We start from the raw sequence: 19,160 nt of genomic DNA, 5'->3' as shown, positions 1-19,160 counted from the left end.
CACCCAAACCCACGCGCTCCTCCAGGTTAAAATTCTCCCCAGCTTTCCCGGGCACATTCAGCATTGTGGGTGAGTCGCTCGGCCCAATGTTAAAATAGTGTTGGGGTCTGAATGACGTAATCGGACCCCGATTTCTGAATATTTATGAGGTTCTCGCCTGCCTGCGGCGAGGGCCTCAAAAGTCTCTCGAAACCTGGGAGTTAAAATAGCAGCTGACGGGTGTGCAACGCCAACAGGGAGGTAAGTACACTGACCCTATTTTAACCTTCAACACGCCCTATTGTCAGGAGTGCTGGGGCTGAAATCAGGGCTTTAGCTTTGACCTCGTGCCTTCAGGCGGCTTTGGGAAGATTGAAATGTGGATCATGCTAATACAATTCATGAATGAAGCCACTGACTTGTACTAAACAAATTATGCCCAGCAATCAACCGCAATCCTTTTTCTACTGAATTCAGTGTGAGTCATTCAGTATGATCGGAATTATCTTCAGTCAGTAAAGAAGTGTTTACCTTTTTAATTTTGCTGTTTAAAAAATAGTGGTTCAATTAGCTACATATGTTTATACAGTATAATATATTCATTATTTCAGTTTATGTTAGGCCTTATGGTTCGTTTAAAACTTTTTTTTAAACAATGTTCTTCAAATTTTTTATAATCTTAGTTTTTTTGTTTTTCTTCTGTTAAGAAATATATGGTTTCAAAACCATTTCAAGAACATTAAAAAAAAATGTTTGCAACCTTGTGGATCCAAACATAGTTAAGTTAACCACTCTTGCTGATGTTGTGTACCCATGTCTTAAAATGGCTTGGAGCTAATTGCTTTCTCACAGGAAGTCCCATAATATAGGACCAAGGACAAAGCAGTTGTCCATGATTACCATTATTTTATTAGCCTGTTCCAGTGTCAAGCCTTCTCTCAGCTCCCACAAATAGGGTCCTTATTCCACAGAGCTCACATGGCAGTTGTTGTTTTAGGGAAGATACAAGAGTCCTGCTGTGTTATGATGGGAGTAGTCAGAGTGGATACTTCCTCTCTACCCACAAGGTGATGACTCCGCCATATTTTCCTATGTTTGTTCCTTGGTTCTAATCCAGAGGTTAGTCCCGGATCACCTTCTGATCTGTAAGGCTGAGACTCACCACTGAAGGTTGAGACTCTAGTCTGAAAAATACAACACTATAGCATTCCTCTGACTGTGCTTCCCTTGGCATTGAAACTCTGTGCCAATGTTATTTCAGTTTGGTATTTGAACTATCTCCCTGGGGCAGAGGCTGATGTCAGTGTAACTGTGGAGGGTTTGACTTTGGCATCTTGGTTCCAAGTATGTATGAGCCAAGTTAGAAAGAAATTCAACTCGGTCAGTCTTCCAGGGTGCCTAGCAACAATGTCTTGTCACTTCTTTGTAACTGTAGATTCTTGACGTGAAACCATTTAGCACTGTTTAGCTACTCACCCTTAACATTCTAACCCAGGATCTCAATCTTTCACACTCAACCCCTTCTGCTCCAACAATGGATATTTCTAGTGTTGGCTTGAGCTTGGACTAAAATTTTCAGGATTCCCTTTCCCTAGAGAGTCTCCTGCATTGTGCTCTGAAAGCAAGGAGAGTAAAGTTGAAGATCAATATCCCAGTTCCTGCAGTGGAGAAAAAAAGTTCAGCACTTAATTTGGGTGCTGGCGTGCAGTTAGCAGTGCCCTGCAGATCCAAGGACCCATACAGTGCAGCAGTATGAGATGATTCAAGATTCAAGATTATTTTATTGCCATATTTAACTGGTACAATGGAATGCTTACTCCCCACTCGCTCCCACAATATAAGTATATAAATAAATATAAAAGCAAAAGTAAAAACAGGTATAAATATAGTGTGGCAGAGCCACCAAGGGGACTCTGATCTTATGTACATAATTATCTTTAACTAATTGTTAGCTACAGAATGAATCTGTATCTCTGTTCATATTATCGCATGTACATAGCGCGGTCCCTTTAAGACTGAGACCCAACGCGATGACGTCATCACGTTGATCACGTGATCCTCCAGCGGCGGGAAAACGTGATGACGTCATTACGTCCGACCAGGGAGGGGCTCTAGTCAGTCCTCGTGGAGCTAGCAACCAGTACAGACCTGTTATCCAGCTTTCCATTGTTTTAGTGTTAAACTCTGTTTATTAGTATTGACTGACTCGACCTCAGTCCTTTAGTTAGGAATCTAGCCGTTCCTACAATAGAAACAATAAGCAAATAAGTATAGCAATGACAGTCCAAGTTGCAGGATATGATGAATAGTGCAAAAAGCCTCTATTACCACTGGAAGTAATAGTAATGTAATATGATAAGTATATGGTAATATAAGTATATAATATATATATTTATTATATATAAATAAGTATAAGTTAAAATACAGTGTGCAATGTACAAATGAGTTATAAGTTATTTAAGTTATAAATTAAGGTTGAGGTACAAGAGTCTTATGTGCACACAGTCCAGTGATCAAGAATGTTCTTGTGCGCTCACGGTTCAAGTGATATACAGTTCCAGGGTGGGAGGGAGAATGTGACTATGGTATGTGGGGCAGTGCGGTTAGCAGTTCAGTAGGCACACTGCCTGTGGGTAGAAACTGCTCTTGAACCTGCTGGTCCTGGTGGTAAATCTAAGTCATCAGGTACCCAAACCCGCTCTTTTCCTTGAAATTCCAATTTTATTTCAATGCAACACAGGTGTAGAAGACTCTCAGACCATTTCAAGTTTTAAAATAAAAAATAGAAAATGCTGGAAACACTCAGCAGGTCAGGCAGCATCTGTGGAGCAAGAAACAGAGTTAACGTTTCAGGTCAATGACCTTTCGTCAGAACTGGCTGACAAAATGTCATCGACCTGAAACGTTAACTCTTGTCTCTCCACAGATGCTGTATGACCTGCTAAGTATTTCCAGCATTTTTTGTTTTTTATTTCAGATTTCCAGCATCCGCAGTATTTTGCTTTTGCATTTCAAGTTTTAGCCAGCCAAGGGCTTGTAAATGTTCCTCATGGAGGGCTTGACATGGCATGCATTTTTGCAGGAGGGTGTGAAATTATGTCAAATTGTTGAAATCATACATAAGTTCTTAATATAGTGTTTTTAAAATGTTATATTAAAATTAGGTAAGTCATTAGTTTCCTTGTCCAGACATATACTTTGGCATACACATTCATCCATTCTGTGGTATTTGGGACTCCCTCACTATCTGAATACAGTACAGTTAACATGGGGAGCACAGCATGGTGCTCACTCAAATTAACGACCCTAAACCAGCACCTTAAATAGTCTGGATACTTTATGGGCTGCATATAGTGACACCATTATTCCTGGCCAGAATGGAAATGATTGGGTAATTCCCCCGTCAATCACGCCTGGAGACCGCACTGCTGTAAGTGACAGGGACTAATTTTATGCACATAATTTGTATGTAACTGTCCTCCACTCACTGCATGTTGCTGGAGAAATCACCCTGCTTTTATCGGGAGAAGTTGCTGCAGTTTCGGTCATGAGTTCTGTTTGTTACAGTTCATAGAGACTCTTTTTAAATAGACTCTGTAAATTGACTGTGTTTGCTGTGAAATACACTGTTTGCTGTAAATCCTGCCGAAATATTAGAGCTAACAGATAAACACATTGCCTTGCTTCTACTGCAAATATATGTTGACCGCTTTTTTAAACTCTCTACGTTGCAGGCTTTTGAGACAAAGGACGGCTACCTTGTGGTTGGGACTGGAAATGATCAGCAGTTTTCAGCTGTTTGCAAGGTAACTTGTATTTTCTTTGAAATTGCATGTGCATAATTGGGAATAAGTTGTAAGGTTAACAGTTCATTTTTGTTTGTGTCCTCTGTGTAAAACTGCAATTGTCAGAAATTGTTCACTGAGCCATTCTTGACCAGTCAGAATAATGTTTGCTAATGCAAGTTTTGTGTCTCAAGTTGCAGAAACTGCCTCCGAGGGCGCACTCACGCTATAACTATAGTGTCAGTATGAAGTCGTTTCTCTTTATGCCGATGGTTCAGTTGCAATATAAATGCAGCCTGGATCCAGGTTCAGGGCCCGATCTAACACCGGAACGAAATGGAGTGAGGCTCTTCTGGAGGAGGGCGTCTCACTCCACTTCACTTCAGAGTCAGTTCAGGCATTCACACCTGATTTACACTCTACAGGGTTGATTTTAACCCCTATTTTGAAACAGGCAGGTGCTTTATCTGCCCAGTGGTAGGTGTCTGTAAAAGTGGCACTGGGTATAATATTGGTGTAAAGGGGGCGGTAAGTTAACCAACCCCATTTTGAGGCCATTCCCACCCTGCTTACGCTGATTCTGGCAAGTTAAAATCGCCTCATACAAGTTTAACGTCAATGCAAAGCCAAACCCACTTTGCACCAGCACTGAACTTGTAGAGTGAACGCCCCCTGACTCTACCCCTCTCAACAGAAGCTAACAATAGCTTCCGTGCTTGGTCCAGAATGAAATGGGAAGTACACTAAAGATCCACAGGTGAGTTAGTCTTCTACATTTAAAAGGATGTATCCTTTGGGTAAATTTTACAACCACAGGCAATCTGCACATTAGTTGAATGAAACTCCTTTTTGTTCATGTACACATTGGGGTTGGTGGTAGGGTCCAGATGGACACATGTGTGCCACCTATGTTGCCCTGTACTATAGATTGGAGTGGTGCACCTGCCAGCTAGTAAAAGTCCTGTCTCCTCTTGTGGTGCCTTTCACCTTTTCACGGGCAAAATAATGAAAGAGGTGTTCCTGGCAAACGATTCTGTGACCTGATTGATGTTATCGACATCACTGATGGTGCCTTGGAATGATCTGGTGATGTAGAAATTCAAGGCTTCTATCACTTTTGTTGAGCCAGCTCTTTGGTTGATGTCGGAGGGTCTGGCTCAAGGAGGTGCCATAACTCGGTCTCTGTCTCCTTTGTGAAGCCTAGATTGAAAAGGCAGGTCTCCTCTGATGCAGCTTGGTAGTTCCGCTTAGGTTTGTAGCCCCAGTTTCTGGGGTAAGGTCAAGTAAGGGTGGATTGCCTCTGGTGTAATCAGACCTACTCCAATCACTCTTCAGAAACTCTGCTTCCTCTTCCATATCTCTTGGTGAAAACAAAATACCCAGAGGAATTGCCATTCTCAGATATTTGGCTGCTGCAGCTTGAAATTGCAGCTGCCGGCAATTCTTTGATAGGAAGCCAAGGGCAGAAATAAAGTAAAAAATTGCAGTAAAAATGCCATAAAAGGAATCCAAGAAACAACCTAGCTTTAAGAAATGTACTCTCAAAGACCAGAATGCAGCATTCTTGCAGCACCCGTTTTACATGGATGTACAAAGTATTAGCAAAAAGCTCAGGAATATCATTACCATAAATCACCATTAAATTTAGGGCTTTATTGAAACTCGTACTTGTTTTGTGCAAGAACACTATGTTCCTATTTGTTTCTTACTCCCCAAAGATTGCATGCCTTATGAATCAGACAAGTTAGAGGCCTAAAGCCTTATTACCCAATTCCGCAGCCCCTGCTCACATAATTGGTGCTATTGACGCATCCGTTCATGCTACCTACATTTAAATCTATAACACCGACTGACTGTGTAAAGCACAGATGGTTGAAACGTTTGACAAAGGTTCTTTCTCACAAGCCTCCTTCTTTCTCTTGGGATCTGGGGCCTGAGTTCTGCTTCATTTTCAATCCTCAGTCCTGGATATTGGCAGGTTTCAACTCCTACTGACAAATTCTGAGAGCTACAGAAGGTAGTTTCACCCTGCTCCAGTGCAACCACAACTGCCAGAATTGCCAATCTACCATAGGAGTAAAAAAATTATAACCTAAATTATAAAAAAGTCAATTATAATGTAAATTGCAATGTAAATTATTTAAAAAATTATAATGTAAATTATTAAAAAATTATAATGTGAAGTATAAAAAAAAATTATAATTGCTAAGAACAAGAGGTTTGTGGAAGAGAAAAACAGCAAAGTTACTCGCTTCTTAAGTTTTATAAAGTAGTAGGTAAATAGAAATAAATAGCAACTACTGGTGTTTATATGACACCTTTAACATAGAAAACACAACAAGTATCTTCACAGAGGAGAAGGTGGAGGCCAAGCAGTGCTGGGCCAGTTAGGAGTTGTGACTGAGCGTATGACTGATAAAATAGGCTTTAAGGAAGCTTTTAAAGACAGGGAGAGAGGTTAGAACAGTGGAGGGGATTATATAGCACCTTTCACGACCTCAGGACGCTCAAAAGCAGTTCGCAGCCAATTCATTACTTTTGAAGTGCAGTCACTGTTGTAATTTGCGCACAATAAGGTCCTACAAACAGCAATGAGATAAATGACTAGATAATCAGGTAATCTGTTTCAGTGATATTGGCTGAGGGATAAATATTGGCCAGGACACACGGAGAATTCCCCAAATAACAACAGAAAATGCTGGAAAAACTCAGCAGGGCAGGCAACATCCGTGGAGAGAAATAGAGTCAACGTTTCAGGTCGAAACCCTTTGTCAAGACAGGGTGGGGAGAATTCCCCACCCTGCTTCAAATAGTGTGATGGAATCTTTCACATCCTCCTGAGAGGGCAGACGGTTTAACGCCTCATTCAAAAGAGGACATCTCTGACGGTGCAGCACTTCCTCAGTACTGACTGAAGCGGCAGCCTAGGTTACGTTTTCAAGTCTCTGGCGTGGGGCTTGAACCCACCACCTTCTGAGCCAGAGATGAAAGTGCTACCACTGGGGTAGTTCCAGGGAGTATGGCTGAGATGGCTAAAAGCTCAGCCTGTGAAAGTGGTACAGTGGTAGGGGGAATGCATAGAAGGACAAAATTGTCAGACCAGAGGACACATAAAACTTGAGGAGGTAGCAAATTGGGAGGGGCAAGGCCTTGGAGGATTTTGTAGATGAGGACAAGGATTTTGAGTTTGATGGCAAGGGGATCGGGGGCAAAACTAGGTTGGTGACAGTGATGGTGATGGGTGAATGGGACTTTGGTGTAATACAGGGTTTGGGCAGTGGAGCTTTGGATGGGTTGGAGTTTGTGAAAGCCATAGAGATGTGTTACAGCAGAGGCTGGGTTATATCAAAGACACTCAAAAGGCTTTGTTGTATTTTATTGAAGCAGTTGAAGTAGTATTTAGGGGCCGATTTTGCTAGCCCTGGGGAGGCGGGTATGAAGGCGGGACTGCCAGGAAAATGGCAGAATTTGGGGGTGGGTGTCCAACCCGTCCCCAACCTGCCTCCATGCCATCTTCCTAGGAGGCGGGTAGCCGTCCTGCGCTGGGTCCCATCTCCTTGAGAGCGGGAAGGGATTAAAGCCCATTAACTGCCTGTTAACAGTTAGTTAACAGGCAGAAAATAGGATTATCCCCTTTTTGCCCTCACAAGTGTGGGCTTCCCGAAGGCTCCGAAACCCGCCGGCGAGGCGAGTAGTGGGTTTGCGGGGGCCAGGGGTTGCAAAAGTGTGCTGTGAAGGTAAGTGATGGGTGCAAGAGTGTAGAAGTGAGTATCTGAGGTAAGTGCAAAGTGTTAGTAAAAGTGTACTTTGTTTTCCTGCAGGCTTCAGTCGGTGTGTATGTGGAGAGTCTCGGACCTCCGCTTTGGGAATGACAGGTGGCCGTTGCATTCACAGATGCAACAAACATCTAATTTCTGTAAAAGAAAGAAGTTTGATGGGGTCTTGTATTCAAGACCTCATCAAACTACAGAGAATGTCAGTGTTTGACAGCTTCATAGAGCTGTCAAACGATGACAATTCATTTGACAGATGAAACGTCATACGTTGACGTTCTCTGTAACCGGCTTTCCCTTAATTGGCCTGCTAAGCCCGCCCAGCGGGCTTAACAAGGTCAATCAAGGGAAAATAGCGTGGGATGGCCAGAAGTTGTTGGAGGCGGGACTGAAACCCGATAAATAGGAGTCCCGCCTCCAAAAGCTCCCCATTGGCAAAATCCAGCCCTTAGTCTTTGTAGTCTAATCTCAAAATGTAGCTGTTATATTTAAAGGAGGTGGCACTGAACTTCATCCATATTTCTCAGTTAACCATTACTGTCCCTTTCTAGATCTTATCATTACCTGCACTAAGCCAAGAGCCCAGATACAAGACAAACAAGCTCCGGGTTCAGAATAGAAGAGAACTTATTGATGTCCTATGTGCAAGGTTAGTGTTCATAATGGTAATAGGTTATGAGTTGTAATAGACATTCTAGTGAAGTAGCTGTCCTATTATGGAGACTTTGGATCATTCAGACCTTATTACAGAAACAGTTGTGAACGTCAAATATTATTCGCACTTTTATAAGTGCCTTGGAACGTTCCCAGCTGCAGTCCCCTGCCGCGTCGCCCGACTTGCATTGACGCAAGTTTAGGCAGGAGTTGGGCCTGGTCTATTTAACTGCAGTCTGGGAGGTAAAATGGCCCAGGGTGAGCCAAGGCTGGTCCATGCTTGCCACTCGCTACAAGTTAATATTGGCCTAGAAATTCAGTTGGGCGCGCCAGCCGTTAGCGCCTTAGGAGGAGTAGATCTCGAGCGCTAGGCGCTTAGCGCCCGGGCGCAGCGCGATCTGTGCCTCGCCCCAACTTCAGTACACATTTAGCGCCGGCGCAAAGTCTTAGCGCGCGCCCTGCTGCGCGCGCAGATCATGACGTCATTTACTAGTGCAACGCCCTTTGTGCGCCCCGAACCGGAACTTCACTCGCGCCGGCCCATTGTGCGCCGGGCGGCCCTAACGACTGTGAAGTGGAATGGTACACAGCCGAGCCGGGCCGCGGGGAGCGCTAATTAAAGGGCACTTACCCTGCACTATAAAGGGCCGCCATTTTGCAGCATTCACTCTTGTGCAATGGTTTTTTGGACAGAGACCAAGGAGGAGAGCTTACTGGTTTGGACCAACACTAGGACAGGTATTTTTGGCTCAGGCCAGAGCTTAGCAATTATCTTTGCCTTCATTGAGAGCTCAGTGTTTGCCAGCATATAATGGGGGCTGCATTGGGTAGCAACGCTGACTTTCAGCCTTGTGCCAGAAGGGCTTACAGACGCCGTGAGAGAGTGGCAGCCCTGGCTAGACGCAGAGGGGGCAACAAGCGTCGCCAACTGAGGCCTTACCCACCCAGGGTATACCGCCAGCAGACCTCCTATCTGACCATGTCTGCCGCGATGTGTGTTAGGAGGCTGCGATTCAGAAGGGAGGTGGTTGCAGACATCTGCCGGCTGCTTCACAGAGATCTGCAGCCACAGCTGATGCGCAGGACGTCTCTGTCGGTGGCAGTGAAGGTGACAGTGGCTCTCAACTTCTATGCCACCGGCTCCTTCCAATCCGCTACTGGGGACATCGCTAACATCTCCCAGTTCGCCGTGCATTGCTGCATCCGCCAGGTGACCGAAGCCCTTTTCACAAGGAGACATCAATTCATCTCCTTCCCCATGACCCTGGACAAGCAGCAGCAGCGTGCAGTGGGATTTGCAAGAATAGCGGGCTTCCCCATGGTGCAGGGCGCCATTGACTGCACGCAAGTGGCTTTGCGGGCACCTCTGGAGCATGCCGAGGATTACCGCAACCGGAAGGGCTACCATTCCCTCAATGTACAGCTGGTGTGTGACCACAGGCAGCGCATCCTAGCTGTCAATGCCCGCTTTCCAGGCAGCAGCCACGATGCCTTTATCCTGCGACAGACAACTGTGGCTGACATGTTCCAGGCACAGCCTCCCCCAAGAGGATGGCTTATCGGGGACAAAGGCTATCCTTTGTGCACCTGGCTCATGACCCCGCTCCGCGCGCCCACGACCCCTGCTGAAGAGGCATACAACGAGAGCCATCAAGCGACTAGGAACATCATAGAACAAACAATCGGCGTCCTCAAGCAACGGTTCCGCTGTCTCGATCGCTCCGGGGGAGCCCTCCAGTATTCGCAGGATCGAGTCTCCCAATTCGTCGTCGTTTGCTGCATGCTGCACAACCTGGCTATCCGCAGGACTCAGGCACTGCCACCTCACGTTGGACCACCACCTCAGGAGGAGGAGCAGGAGGAGCATGAGGAGGAGGAGGACGAGGAGTACCAGCCCAGGAGGGAGGCACAAGGTCCAAGGGCCGCCCGTCGGCGGCTTATTGAACGTCACTTCTAGGCCCCCTGTCAGGGAATGGCTTGTGCCAATGAAAGAACATGATTGCAGCCGCTCCGCAAGCCCTCAGCCGGTTAAGGCAACAAACACTTCAAAGATCAAACATGGACAATGTTAATAAATAAAATGCTTTATTGTTCAAACTCAGGTCCCTTCCCACATGAAAACCAAAAACAGACGAAACCCCCAAAAAACACTCAAACACATTACTCGCTCCCACAACCTGGAGAGGATTAACAAAATAGTGCAACTAAAATGGCCGTCATTCTCGGCCTTCGTAAAAAACAAACATCACATCATCGGCCTTCAAAAAACAAACATCCAATTCTCGGCCTCAAAAAACAAACACAACTGGCCACACATTCGACTATTTGGCCCGCTAGGGCGATGCCTTGGCCATCTTTGGGTGGCCCCTGCCCGCCCTGCTGCTCCTCCTCAAAGTAAGGCCATTGGCTGCTGCAAGGCTGGGGGCAGGCTCCTGAGGGGCACATGTCGTGACGGCAGATGCCCTTGGGGGTCGGCCTAGTCGAGGTCTGGCCGTCGAGCGGGCGGCTGTTGAATGCTGCAGCTGTGGCTGGCCAGCATCAGTCGCTGCAGCAGCTCCTGGCAGCTCCATTGGGGGAGTGGCCGTGGCGGCTGGAGGAATGGGGGCAAGCTGGTGGATGGCAGGCGCTCGCTGGTCGCCTGAGACGCTGGCACTCGCCCGGGCCAGCACTGCAGCATGCGCACCAATCTGCCGAGGGACAGACCGCTGTGCTGCTGCAGCGCGCCGGGTGCCCTGGCGATGCCTGGCTGACACAGCGAGTGTGGCAGCAGTGAGTGCCCGTGTTGACCTGTTCACTGACCGCATCAGAGCAGCCAGTGACTGGACGGCACCACTGATCACCTGGCCAGTCGCTGCCAGAGCTGCCCCGAATTCCGCCCGACTCGCTGCCTGATCTGCCCCGAATTCCGCCCGACTCGCTGCCAGAGCTGCCCCGAATTCCGCCCGACTCGCTGCCTGATCTGCCCGGAATTCCGCCCGACTGGTGGCCTCTGAGGGCCCGAACTCGGTCACACTCCGAGAGAGGGACTCGATGGCCTCAGGCAACCGTGCCACTGCCGCCATGAGCTCCGTGTGCCGGCACTCCGAGTCCGCGGACAAGTCCTCGAGGCGTTCCATCTCCTCGGCGAAGACCATCTCCGGACTGGAGGCCGGACTCTCCCTCTGGGGAGAAGGCCGCCGAGCTGGCCGACCCTTCCTGCGTTGCTGGATGCCGCTGGGCCCAGCAATTGGACTCCCCTCCGACGCATCCCCCCTCTGGGGAGAAGGCCGCCGAGCTTCCACCCCCCTCCCGCGTTTCTGCAGGCCGCAGGTCCCATGAGCTCCCCTCCCCTTCGACACTTCCGCCACGCTCCTCTCCAGGGAAGACGTGTCCCCTACATTGGCCTGGGTGGCCGCGGCTGAGGGTTCCCCTGATGGGCCGCCTTCCTCTTGCTCCTCCTCCTGCTCCTCTTCTGAGGGGCTGTCACTGGCAAGTTCAGGGACCTCCTCCTCACCATCTGAAAGCAGGAAGACACAAGAGTAGCTTTAGAGTGAGGAGAGGGCGTCAGCAAGGGATGCATGAGTGGTGGCATTCAGCGCATTGGTCGGACAGTGGCAAAGGATGTAGATCTGATGCGCAAGTGGGACGAGAGAGGTCCAAACGTGGATGTCCTTACCATTGGTGCCCAGAACAGGGTCGGCATCTCCACATGCAACAGGGCCAATCACCCGGGCACCCATGATGCGCTCCACGCGATGTTGAAGCTCGGTGAGCGGCTGGATCTGGGGTCGGCCTCCCCCGGTCGCAGTCCGGCTCTTCTGATTATTAGCCAGCTTGGCCTGCAAGAGAAAGGACGGCCTCTAAGTACAGTGTGTCGCCCTGATCTTGTGTGCACTGCCTCCCATGGTGGAATAGCCTGGCCAGTGTGTCGCCCTGATCTTGTGTGCACTGCCTCCCATGGTGGAATAGCCTGGCCAGTGTGTCGCCCTGATCTTGTGTGCACTGCCTCCCATGGTGGAATAGTTTGGCCAGTGTGTTAAGTGCAGAATGTGCAATTGATGTTCATGCCTGTCCCATCGCTGCTGGATGAGGGCTGGCCATTAGGGCTTTCAGGTCCCTTTGCCCATAATGTGAGGTGCACATGCAAGGATGAGGAGGTCACTGGAAAGGGTACTCACCCTGACAATGCGAGTGAGGTCATTAAGCTTTTTGCGGCATTGGACACCGCTCCTGGGGACCTCGCTGTTGGCTGACAGCTTGCTGGCGACATGCCTCCAGGCTCTCCTGTAGACGCGGAACGGCGCCCTCTTGCCATTGTCCGGGTACAAAACATGGCGCCTCTTCTCCACAGCACCAACCAGCACACTCAGATCACGCTCTGAAAAGCGCTGCGCACGTTCACGGGCCTTCTGCATGGCTTCAGGCGCTATTTGGGTCCAGCAGCAGTGTTCAGGCCTAGCTGGAGGGCTCCACTATCCAGGGCGTGGCAGCAGACACAGTCGACCCTTCCCCCTTAAGAGCTGGCCGGCACCAGGGTGTCTGCTGTCAATCACGAGATGGCCGCACCTGCGCTGCGCCCGGCCTCGGCGCTATCGATCAGCACCTCCGGCTTAGCGCCCAAAGAGAGGCGTCCAGCACCAGTTTTAGCGCTCGAGCGAACTCTTAGGGCGAAGCTAATGAATATCGGAGAAGTGGCCTCGATTTGACGGCGGGCGCAAACTTTAGCGGCCGCCCCACTTTACCGCCCCAAAAGTGGCTACAATGAATTTCTAGGCCATAGAGACTAAACTGTTAAATTAAAGAAGTGTTGGCCTTTTGGTTAAACAAAGTAATAGTTTAGAGTGAGTACAGTAGCCTCGTAATAACAACAGAAAATGCTGGAAAAACTCAACAGGCCAGGCAACATCCGTGGAGAGAAATTAGAGTTGACGTTTCGGGTCGAAACCCTTTTTCAAAACTGGAAAGGAAATAAAATAGATCGAAGGCAGGGCTGCGATAGAACAAAAGAAGTAAAAGAGACATTAAGAGGTATTCAAAACCAGACGAAATGGTAATAGGACAAGTGGAGACAAAAGACGGCTGAGATTAGGTGTGAAGTGTACTGGCAGGATGAGACAGAGCTGCCATGTGGGAGAGAGAAAAAAAAGGAAAAGGGGGGGAAGGGCCGAATGGCCTACTCCTGCTCCTATCTTCTATGTTTCTATGACACTGCGGGGGAGAAGGGACGTTAAACAAAATTGTGGGGTTTTTAAAAAAAGGGCAGCACGGTGGCATAGTGGTTAGCACTGTTGCCTCACAGCGCCAGAGACCCGGGTTCAAATCTGGCCTCGGGTGACTGTCTGTGTGGAGTTTGCACATTCTCCCCGTGTTTGCGTGGGTTTTCTCCGGGTGCTCCGGTTTCCTCCCACAGTCCAAAGATGTGCGGGTTAGGTTGATTGGCCATGATAAAAAAATTGGTCCTTAGTGTTAGGGGGGATTAAATACGTGGGGTTACGGGGATAGGGCTTGGGTGGGATGGTTGTTGGTGTAGGGACCGGGTGCTAGGGTTTGGATGATCAGCCATGATCTCGTTGAATGGCGGAGCAGGCTCGAAGGGCCGAATGGCCTACTCCTGCTCCTATCTTCTATGTTTCTAAGACCCAAAACAAAGGGGTGGAAAAAAATATAAGTAAAAATGTAATAGGGGCCGAGGTTATGATCTGCAATTGTTGAACTCGATATTGAGTCCGGAAGGCTGCAAAGTGCCTAATCGGAAGATGAGGTGCTGTTCCTCGAGTTTACGTTGAGCTTCTGTGGAACAATGCAAGAGGCCAAGGACGGTGAGGTCCGAGTGGGAATGGAGCGGTGAATTAAAATGACAGGCGACCGGAAGCTCGGGGTCACCCTTACGGACTGAACGGAGGTGTTCCGCAAAGCGGTCACCCAATCTGCGTTTGGTCTCCCCAATGTAGAGGAGACCGCATCATGAGCAGCGAATACAGTATACTAGATTGCAAGAAGTACAAGTAAATCGCTGTTTCACCTGGAAGGGGTGTTTGGGGCCTGATGTAACACCTGCCCCTATACCTCCCCCCTTCCCACTGTCCAGGGCCCCAAACACCCCTTCCAGGTGAAACAGCGATTTACTTGTACTTCTTGCAATCTAGTATACTGTATTCGCTGCCTCATTATAATCTTTAAATAGCCAACCCGTCCCACCTGAGTAAAAGTTGAAAGTGGGTGAGGTGAGTTGGGGTCGGGATTTAGGTTTTTTTTAAACTTTAACTACCCCCACGCTCCTAACCCACCCATTTTTTCATGTTAAAATTCCTCCTATGTGGTTGCCTCTTAATGCCCTTGGGGCAATAAATACTGCTTTGCCAGTGACACCCAAGAATAAATGTAAAAAAGTATTATAATAAAAATAAATTCACAGATGCTCCATATCACAAAACTTTACTAGCTGGCAGTAAACCTATACATTCATCAACTAAGTAAAGGAAAACAGAGCACGCTAACCCACCAAGGCCTTATCCTCATGATCAGCAGACATAAACTCCACCACTGTATCTTCTTCAAAAATCAAATACCAAGTGGTCACATCATGGGCATCACTGCGGCTGCCCTATCAAAACTCCTGTTGGGCCTATTGCCCACAATCGGGCACTGCAGATGCTTACGCAGTAGTTACCAGTCGGAGAATGCTCCACGGTCAGTGGCTGCAGCCAGACTCGGGCTGTAACCATCCTGTTTAGGCGGGAGTTCCACACACGTGGGAAGAGCTTTCTCCCAGTTATCAGTTTAAATATTTAGAGAGGTGGGGGGTGGGGGGGGGAGAGAATTACTGCTCTCTCAACATTTAAGTTAAGGCCAGGTAAGTTTACAAAATAATCCAACAGGTCCCTCGAACTCTGCAAACCATGTCTGACACTGAATTGGATTTACACTCCATTTTGTGTCAAATTGAGACAACAGCAACAACTTGCATTTATATAGCGCTTTTAACATAGAAAAACGCCCCAAGTCACTTCACAGAGGCGTAATCGGACAAAAATTGACTTCAACCCAAAGAAGGAAATATTTGGAGGGGTGACTAAAAGCTTGGTCAAAGAATTAGGTTTTAAGGAGGGTCTTAAAGGAGGAGAGAGAGGCAAAGAGTTTTAGCAAGGGAATTCCTGAACTTTGGGCTTCGGCAGCTGAAGTCACAGTCTCCAATGGTGGGGTGAAGGAAGTGGGGGGATGCACAAGAGGCCAAAATTGGAGAAACGCAGTTTTCAAAGGGTTGTAGGGCTGGTTACAGAGATAGGGAGAGGCGTTGCCATGGAGGATTGAACATGAGGATGAGAATTTTAAATTTGAGGTGTTGGGGAACTGGGAGCCACTGTAGGCGAGCGACCACAGAGGTGATGGGACTTGGTGTGAGTTAGGATAGGGGCAGCAGAGCATTGGAAGAGGTGAAGTTTATGGAGGGTGCAGGATGTGAGGATGGCGAACTGGAATAGTTGAGTCTGCATGTAACAGATGGGCTGAGGCAGGGGTGGAGACGGGTGATGTTACGGATGTGGAAGTCGGCAGTCTTTGTGCTGGAGAGGATATGGGGCTGAAAGCTCAACTTGAACAATTAGGACGCCAAGGTTGCGAATAGTCTGGACATACCTGAGACTGTGGCTGGGAGGTGTTGGAATCAGCGGCGAGTGTACTGAGTTTGTGGCGGGGGCTGAGGACGATGGCTTTGGTCCTCCCAATATTTAACTGGAGGAAATTGCAGATCATCAGGAATGGTAGCATAGTGGTTATGTTACTGGACTAGTAACCCAGAGGCTGGGACTAACTAATCTGGTAGAAGTGCATTCAAATCCCACTGCAGCTGGGGAATTTAAATTCAGTAAATTAAATAAATCTGGAATAAAAAAAAGCTAGTATCAGTAATGGTGACCATGAAACTACTGGATTGTTGTAAAAACCCATCTGGTTCACTAATGTCCTTTAGGGAAGGAAATTTGCCGTCTTTACCTGGTCTGGCCTGTATTTATTTTTTATTCATTCATGGGATCTGGCCATCGCTGACCAGACCAATCCCTACTTGCCCTTGAGAAGGTGGTGGTGAGCCGCCTTCTTGAACCGCTGCAGTCCGTGTGGTGAACTTACTCCCACAGAGCTGTTAGGGAGGGAGTTCCAGGATTTTGACCCAGCGACGATGAAGGGACGGCATTACCACCGCCAAATCCCCCAACATCAACATCCTGGGGGTCACCATTGACCAGAAACTTAACTGGACCAGCCACATAAATACTGTGGCAACAAGAGCAGGTCAGAGGCTGGGTATTCTGCGGCGAGTGACTCACCTCCTGACTCCCCAAAGCCTTTCCACCATCTACAAGGCACAAGCAAGAAGTGTGATGGAATACTCTCCACTTGCCTGGATGAGTGCAGCTCCAACAACACTCAAGAAGCTCGACACCATCCAGGACAAAGCAGCCCGCCTGATTGGCACCCCATCGACCACCTTAAACATTCACTCCCTCCACCACCGGTGCACCGTGGCTGCAGTGTGTACCATCTACAAGATGCACTGCAACAACTCGCCAAGGCTTCTTCAACAGCACCTCCCAAACCCGCGACCTCTTCCACCTAGAAGGACAAGGGCAGCAGGTGCATGGGAACACCACCACCTCCAAGTTCCCCTCCAAGTCATGTACCATCCTGACTTGGAAGTATATCGCTGTTCCTTCATCGTCACTGGGTCAAAATCCTGGAACTCCCTCCCTAACAGCACTGTGGGAGTACCTTCACCACACGGACTGCAGCGGTTCAAGAAGGCGGCTCACCACCACCTTCTCAAGGGCAATTAGGGATGGGCAATAAATGCTGGCCTAGCCAGCGACACCCACATTCCAGGAAGTAATTTAAAAAAATCCAGGATTGTATATCGGGCAAGCAGGCTGATTACACAGAGACAGTGTAATCAGCATCAGGGAACACAAATGAAGTTTAAATCCCTGTTCCTGTGCAGGCTCTCTGAGAGTTAGTCACTTAGACCCATTTCTCTGTCCTTCCCCCAGGCACTTTTAAATTTTTCTTTTTCAAATATTTATCCATGTCCCTTTTAAAAACTATTACAGATTCTTCTTCCACCACTTTCTGTTAGGGCATCCCATATTCCCAGAACCCCCTGCCTAAAAAATTTGTTCCTAACGTCTCCCCTAGTTTCTTTGCTGATGCTGTTAAATTGATGCCTTATAATTACCGAGTCACTGAACAGAGGAAATAGCTTTTCTGTTTACCTTATTAACACCTCGCAGAAATTTGAACATCTCTATCACATCTCCTTTTAACCTACTTTGTTCAAATCAAAGAGCCACAGTTTCTCTAGTATCTCTTCATAACTAATGCATCTCATCCCTGGTATAATTTTAGTGAATCTCTTTTGCACCCTCTCTGTGGCCTTGACATCTTTCTGCTAGGCTCGGTGATAGCACTCTCACTCCTCAGTCAGAAGGTTGTGAGTTCAGGTCCCACTCCAGAGACTAAAACACATAATCTAGGCTGACACTAAAGTGCAGCATTGAGGGAGTGTTGCATTGTCAGAGTTGCCGTCTTTCTGGTGAGACATAAGCCGAGGCACCAGCTGCCTGCTCACAACAGTGACTGCACTTCAGTAGCATTTCATTGGCTGTAGACATTGTAAGGTTGTGAAAGAAGTTATATAAATGCAAGTTATTTTTCCTTTTTTTCTGTATCCCTAATACCAGCAATTTTATGTAGTCAACAGCTGGAAAACTATAAATGGCAGAATTTAGGATTATAAAGTTTGATTGGCTTTGCACAAAGTGCTGGTTGGGATATTGGAGGCCTATGGCCCCTGATTTTCAGTCCAGTTAAATTAATTAGGGACTACAGGTTCGCGATTTCCTGACCAGCACTCACTGCAAGCACCGCTACTCACTGGGAGCACCCGATGGTCCCTTGAATTGTCTCAACTGTAACCTGAGTACTTCCTTTGTTTAAACTTTGCATCCTTGATGCCCCATATTTGCATCCATCAACAACTCGCCCCACCACCTCCAACATAACATTCCTATCCATTTGGCGTTCATTTATCAGCCGCAGTTAAAGAAAGGATCTGCTGCTGAATCCCTTTTAATAGTGAACATAACGCTGTTGAGAGGTCGATTGGCTGCTGTTACAAGCAACTACAAAGGGACCTTAGGAACTTTCAAAATGTTAAAGTTCCTAAACAAAGTGTAAGGCAATAAAAACAGAAAATGCTGTTGACTTTGTTTCTCTCTTCACAGATGCTGCCTGACCTGCTGAGTATCTCCAGCATTTTTCTTTTTCCGAGTGGCAGGCAGTGACTAGTGGGGTACCACAGGGATAGGTCCTTGGACCCCAGCTATTCACAATATATATTAATGATCTAGACAAGGGAACTAGATGTAATATCTCCAAATTTGCAGACGACACAAAGCTGTGTGTGTGTGTGTGCTGTGAGGAGGATGCCGAGAAACTCCAGGACGATTTGGACAGGCTGGGTGATTGGGCAAAAACATGGCAGATGCAATATAACGTGGATAAATGTGAGGTTATCCACTTTGGTGGCAAAAACAGGAAGGCAGATTATTATCTAAATGGCAATAGATTGGGAGAAGGGGAAGTGCAACGAGACCTGGGTGTCCTTGTGCACCAGTCGCTGAAGGTAAGCATGCAGGTGCAGCAGGCGGTTAAGAAGTCAAATGGTATGTTGGCCTTCGTAGCGAGAGGGTTTGAGTACAGGAACAAGGATGTCTTGCTGCAGTTGTACAGGGCCTTGGTGAGACCACATCTTGAGTATTGTGTGCAGTTTTGGTCACCTTATCTGAGGAAGGATGTTCTTGCCATGGAAGGAGTTCAGCGAAGATTCACCAGGCTGATACCTGGGATGGCAGGAATGACGTATGAGGAGAGATTGGGACGATTGGGCTTGTACTCGCTGGAGTTTAGAAGAATGAGGGGGGATCTCATTGAAACTTAT

At 47.7% G+C, this 19,160-nt stretch overlaps 1 protein-coding gene across 1 annotated transcript in view; it reads left to right on the top strand.

The window, feature by feature from the left end:
• Positions 1-19,160, top strand: part of sugct (succinyl-CoA:glutarate-CoA transferase) — a 996,627-nt gene that overhangs the window by 446,028 nt on the left and 531,439 nt on the right. Inside the window, exons 10-11 of the mRNA XM_085993900.1 lie at positions 3,714-3,785; positions 8,089-8,186. Coding sequence (XP_085850026.1) covers positions 3,714-3,785; positions 8,089-8,186 — 170 coding nt within the window. The remainder of the gene's footprint in view (positions 1-3,713; positions 3,786-8,088; positions 8,187-19,160) is intronic.

This window comes from Somniosus microcephalus, chromosome 7, assembly GCF_052327205.1.
Source record: "Somniosus microcephalus isolate GS21.2 chromosome 7, FLI_Smic_1.0, whole genome shotgun sequence".
Taxonomy (NCBI): domain Eukaryota; kingdom Metazoa; phylum Chordata; class Chondrichthyes; order Squaliformes; family Somniosidae; genus Somniosus; species Somniosus microcephalus.
The sequence above is the reverse complement of the archived record's forward strand: the minus strand, read 5'-3'. Positions and strand labels throughout refer to the sequence as shown.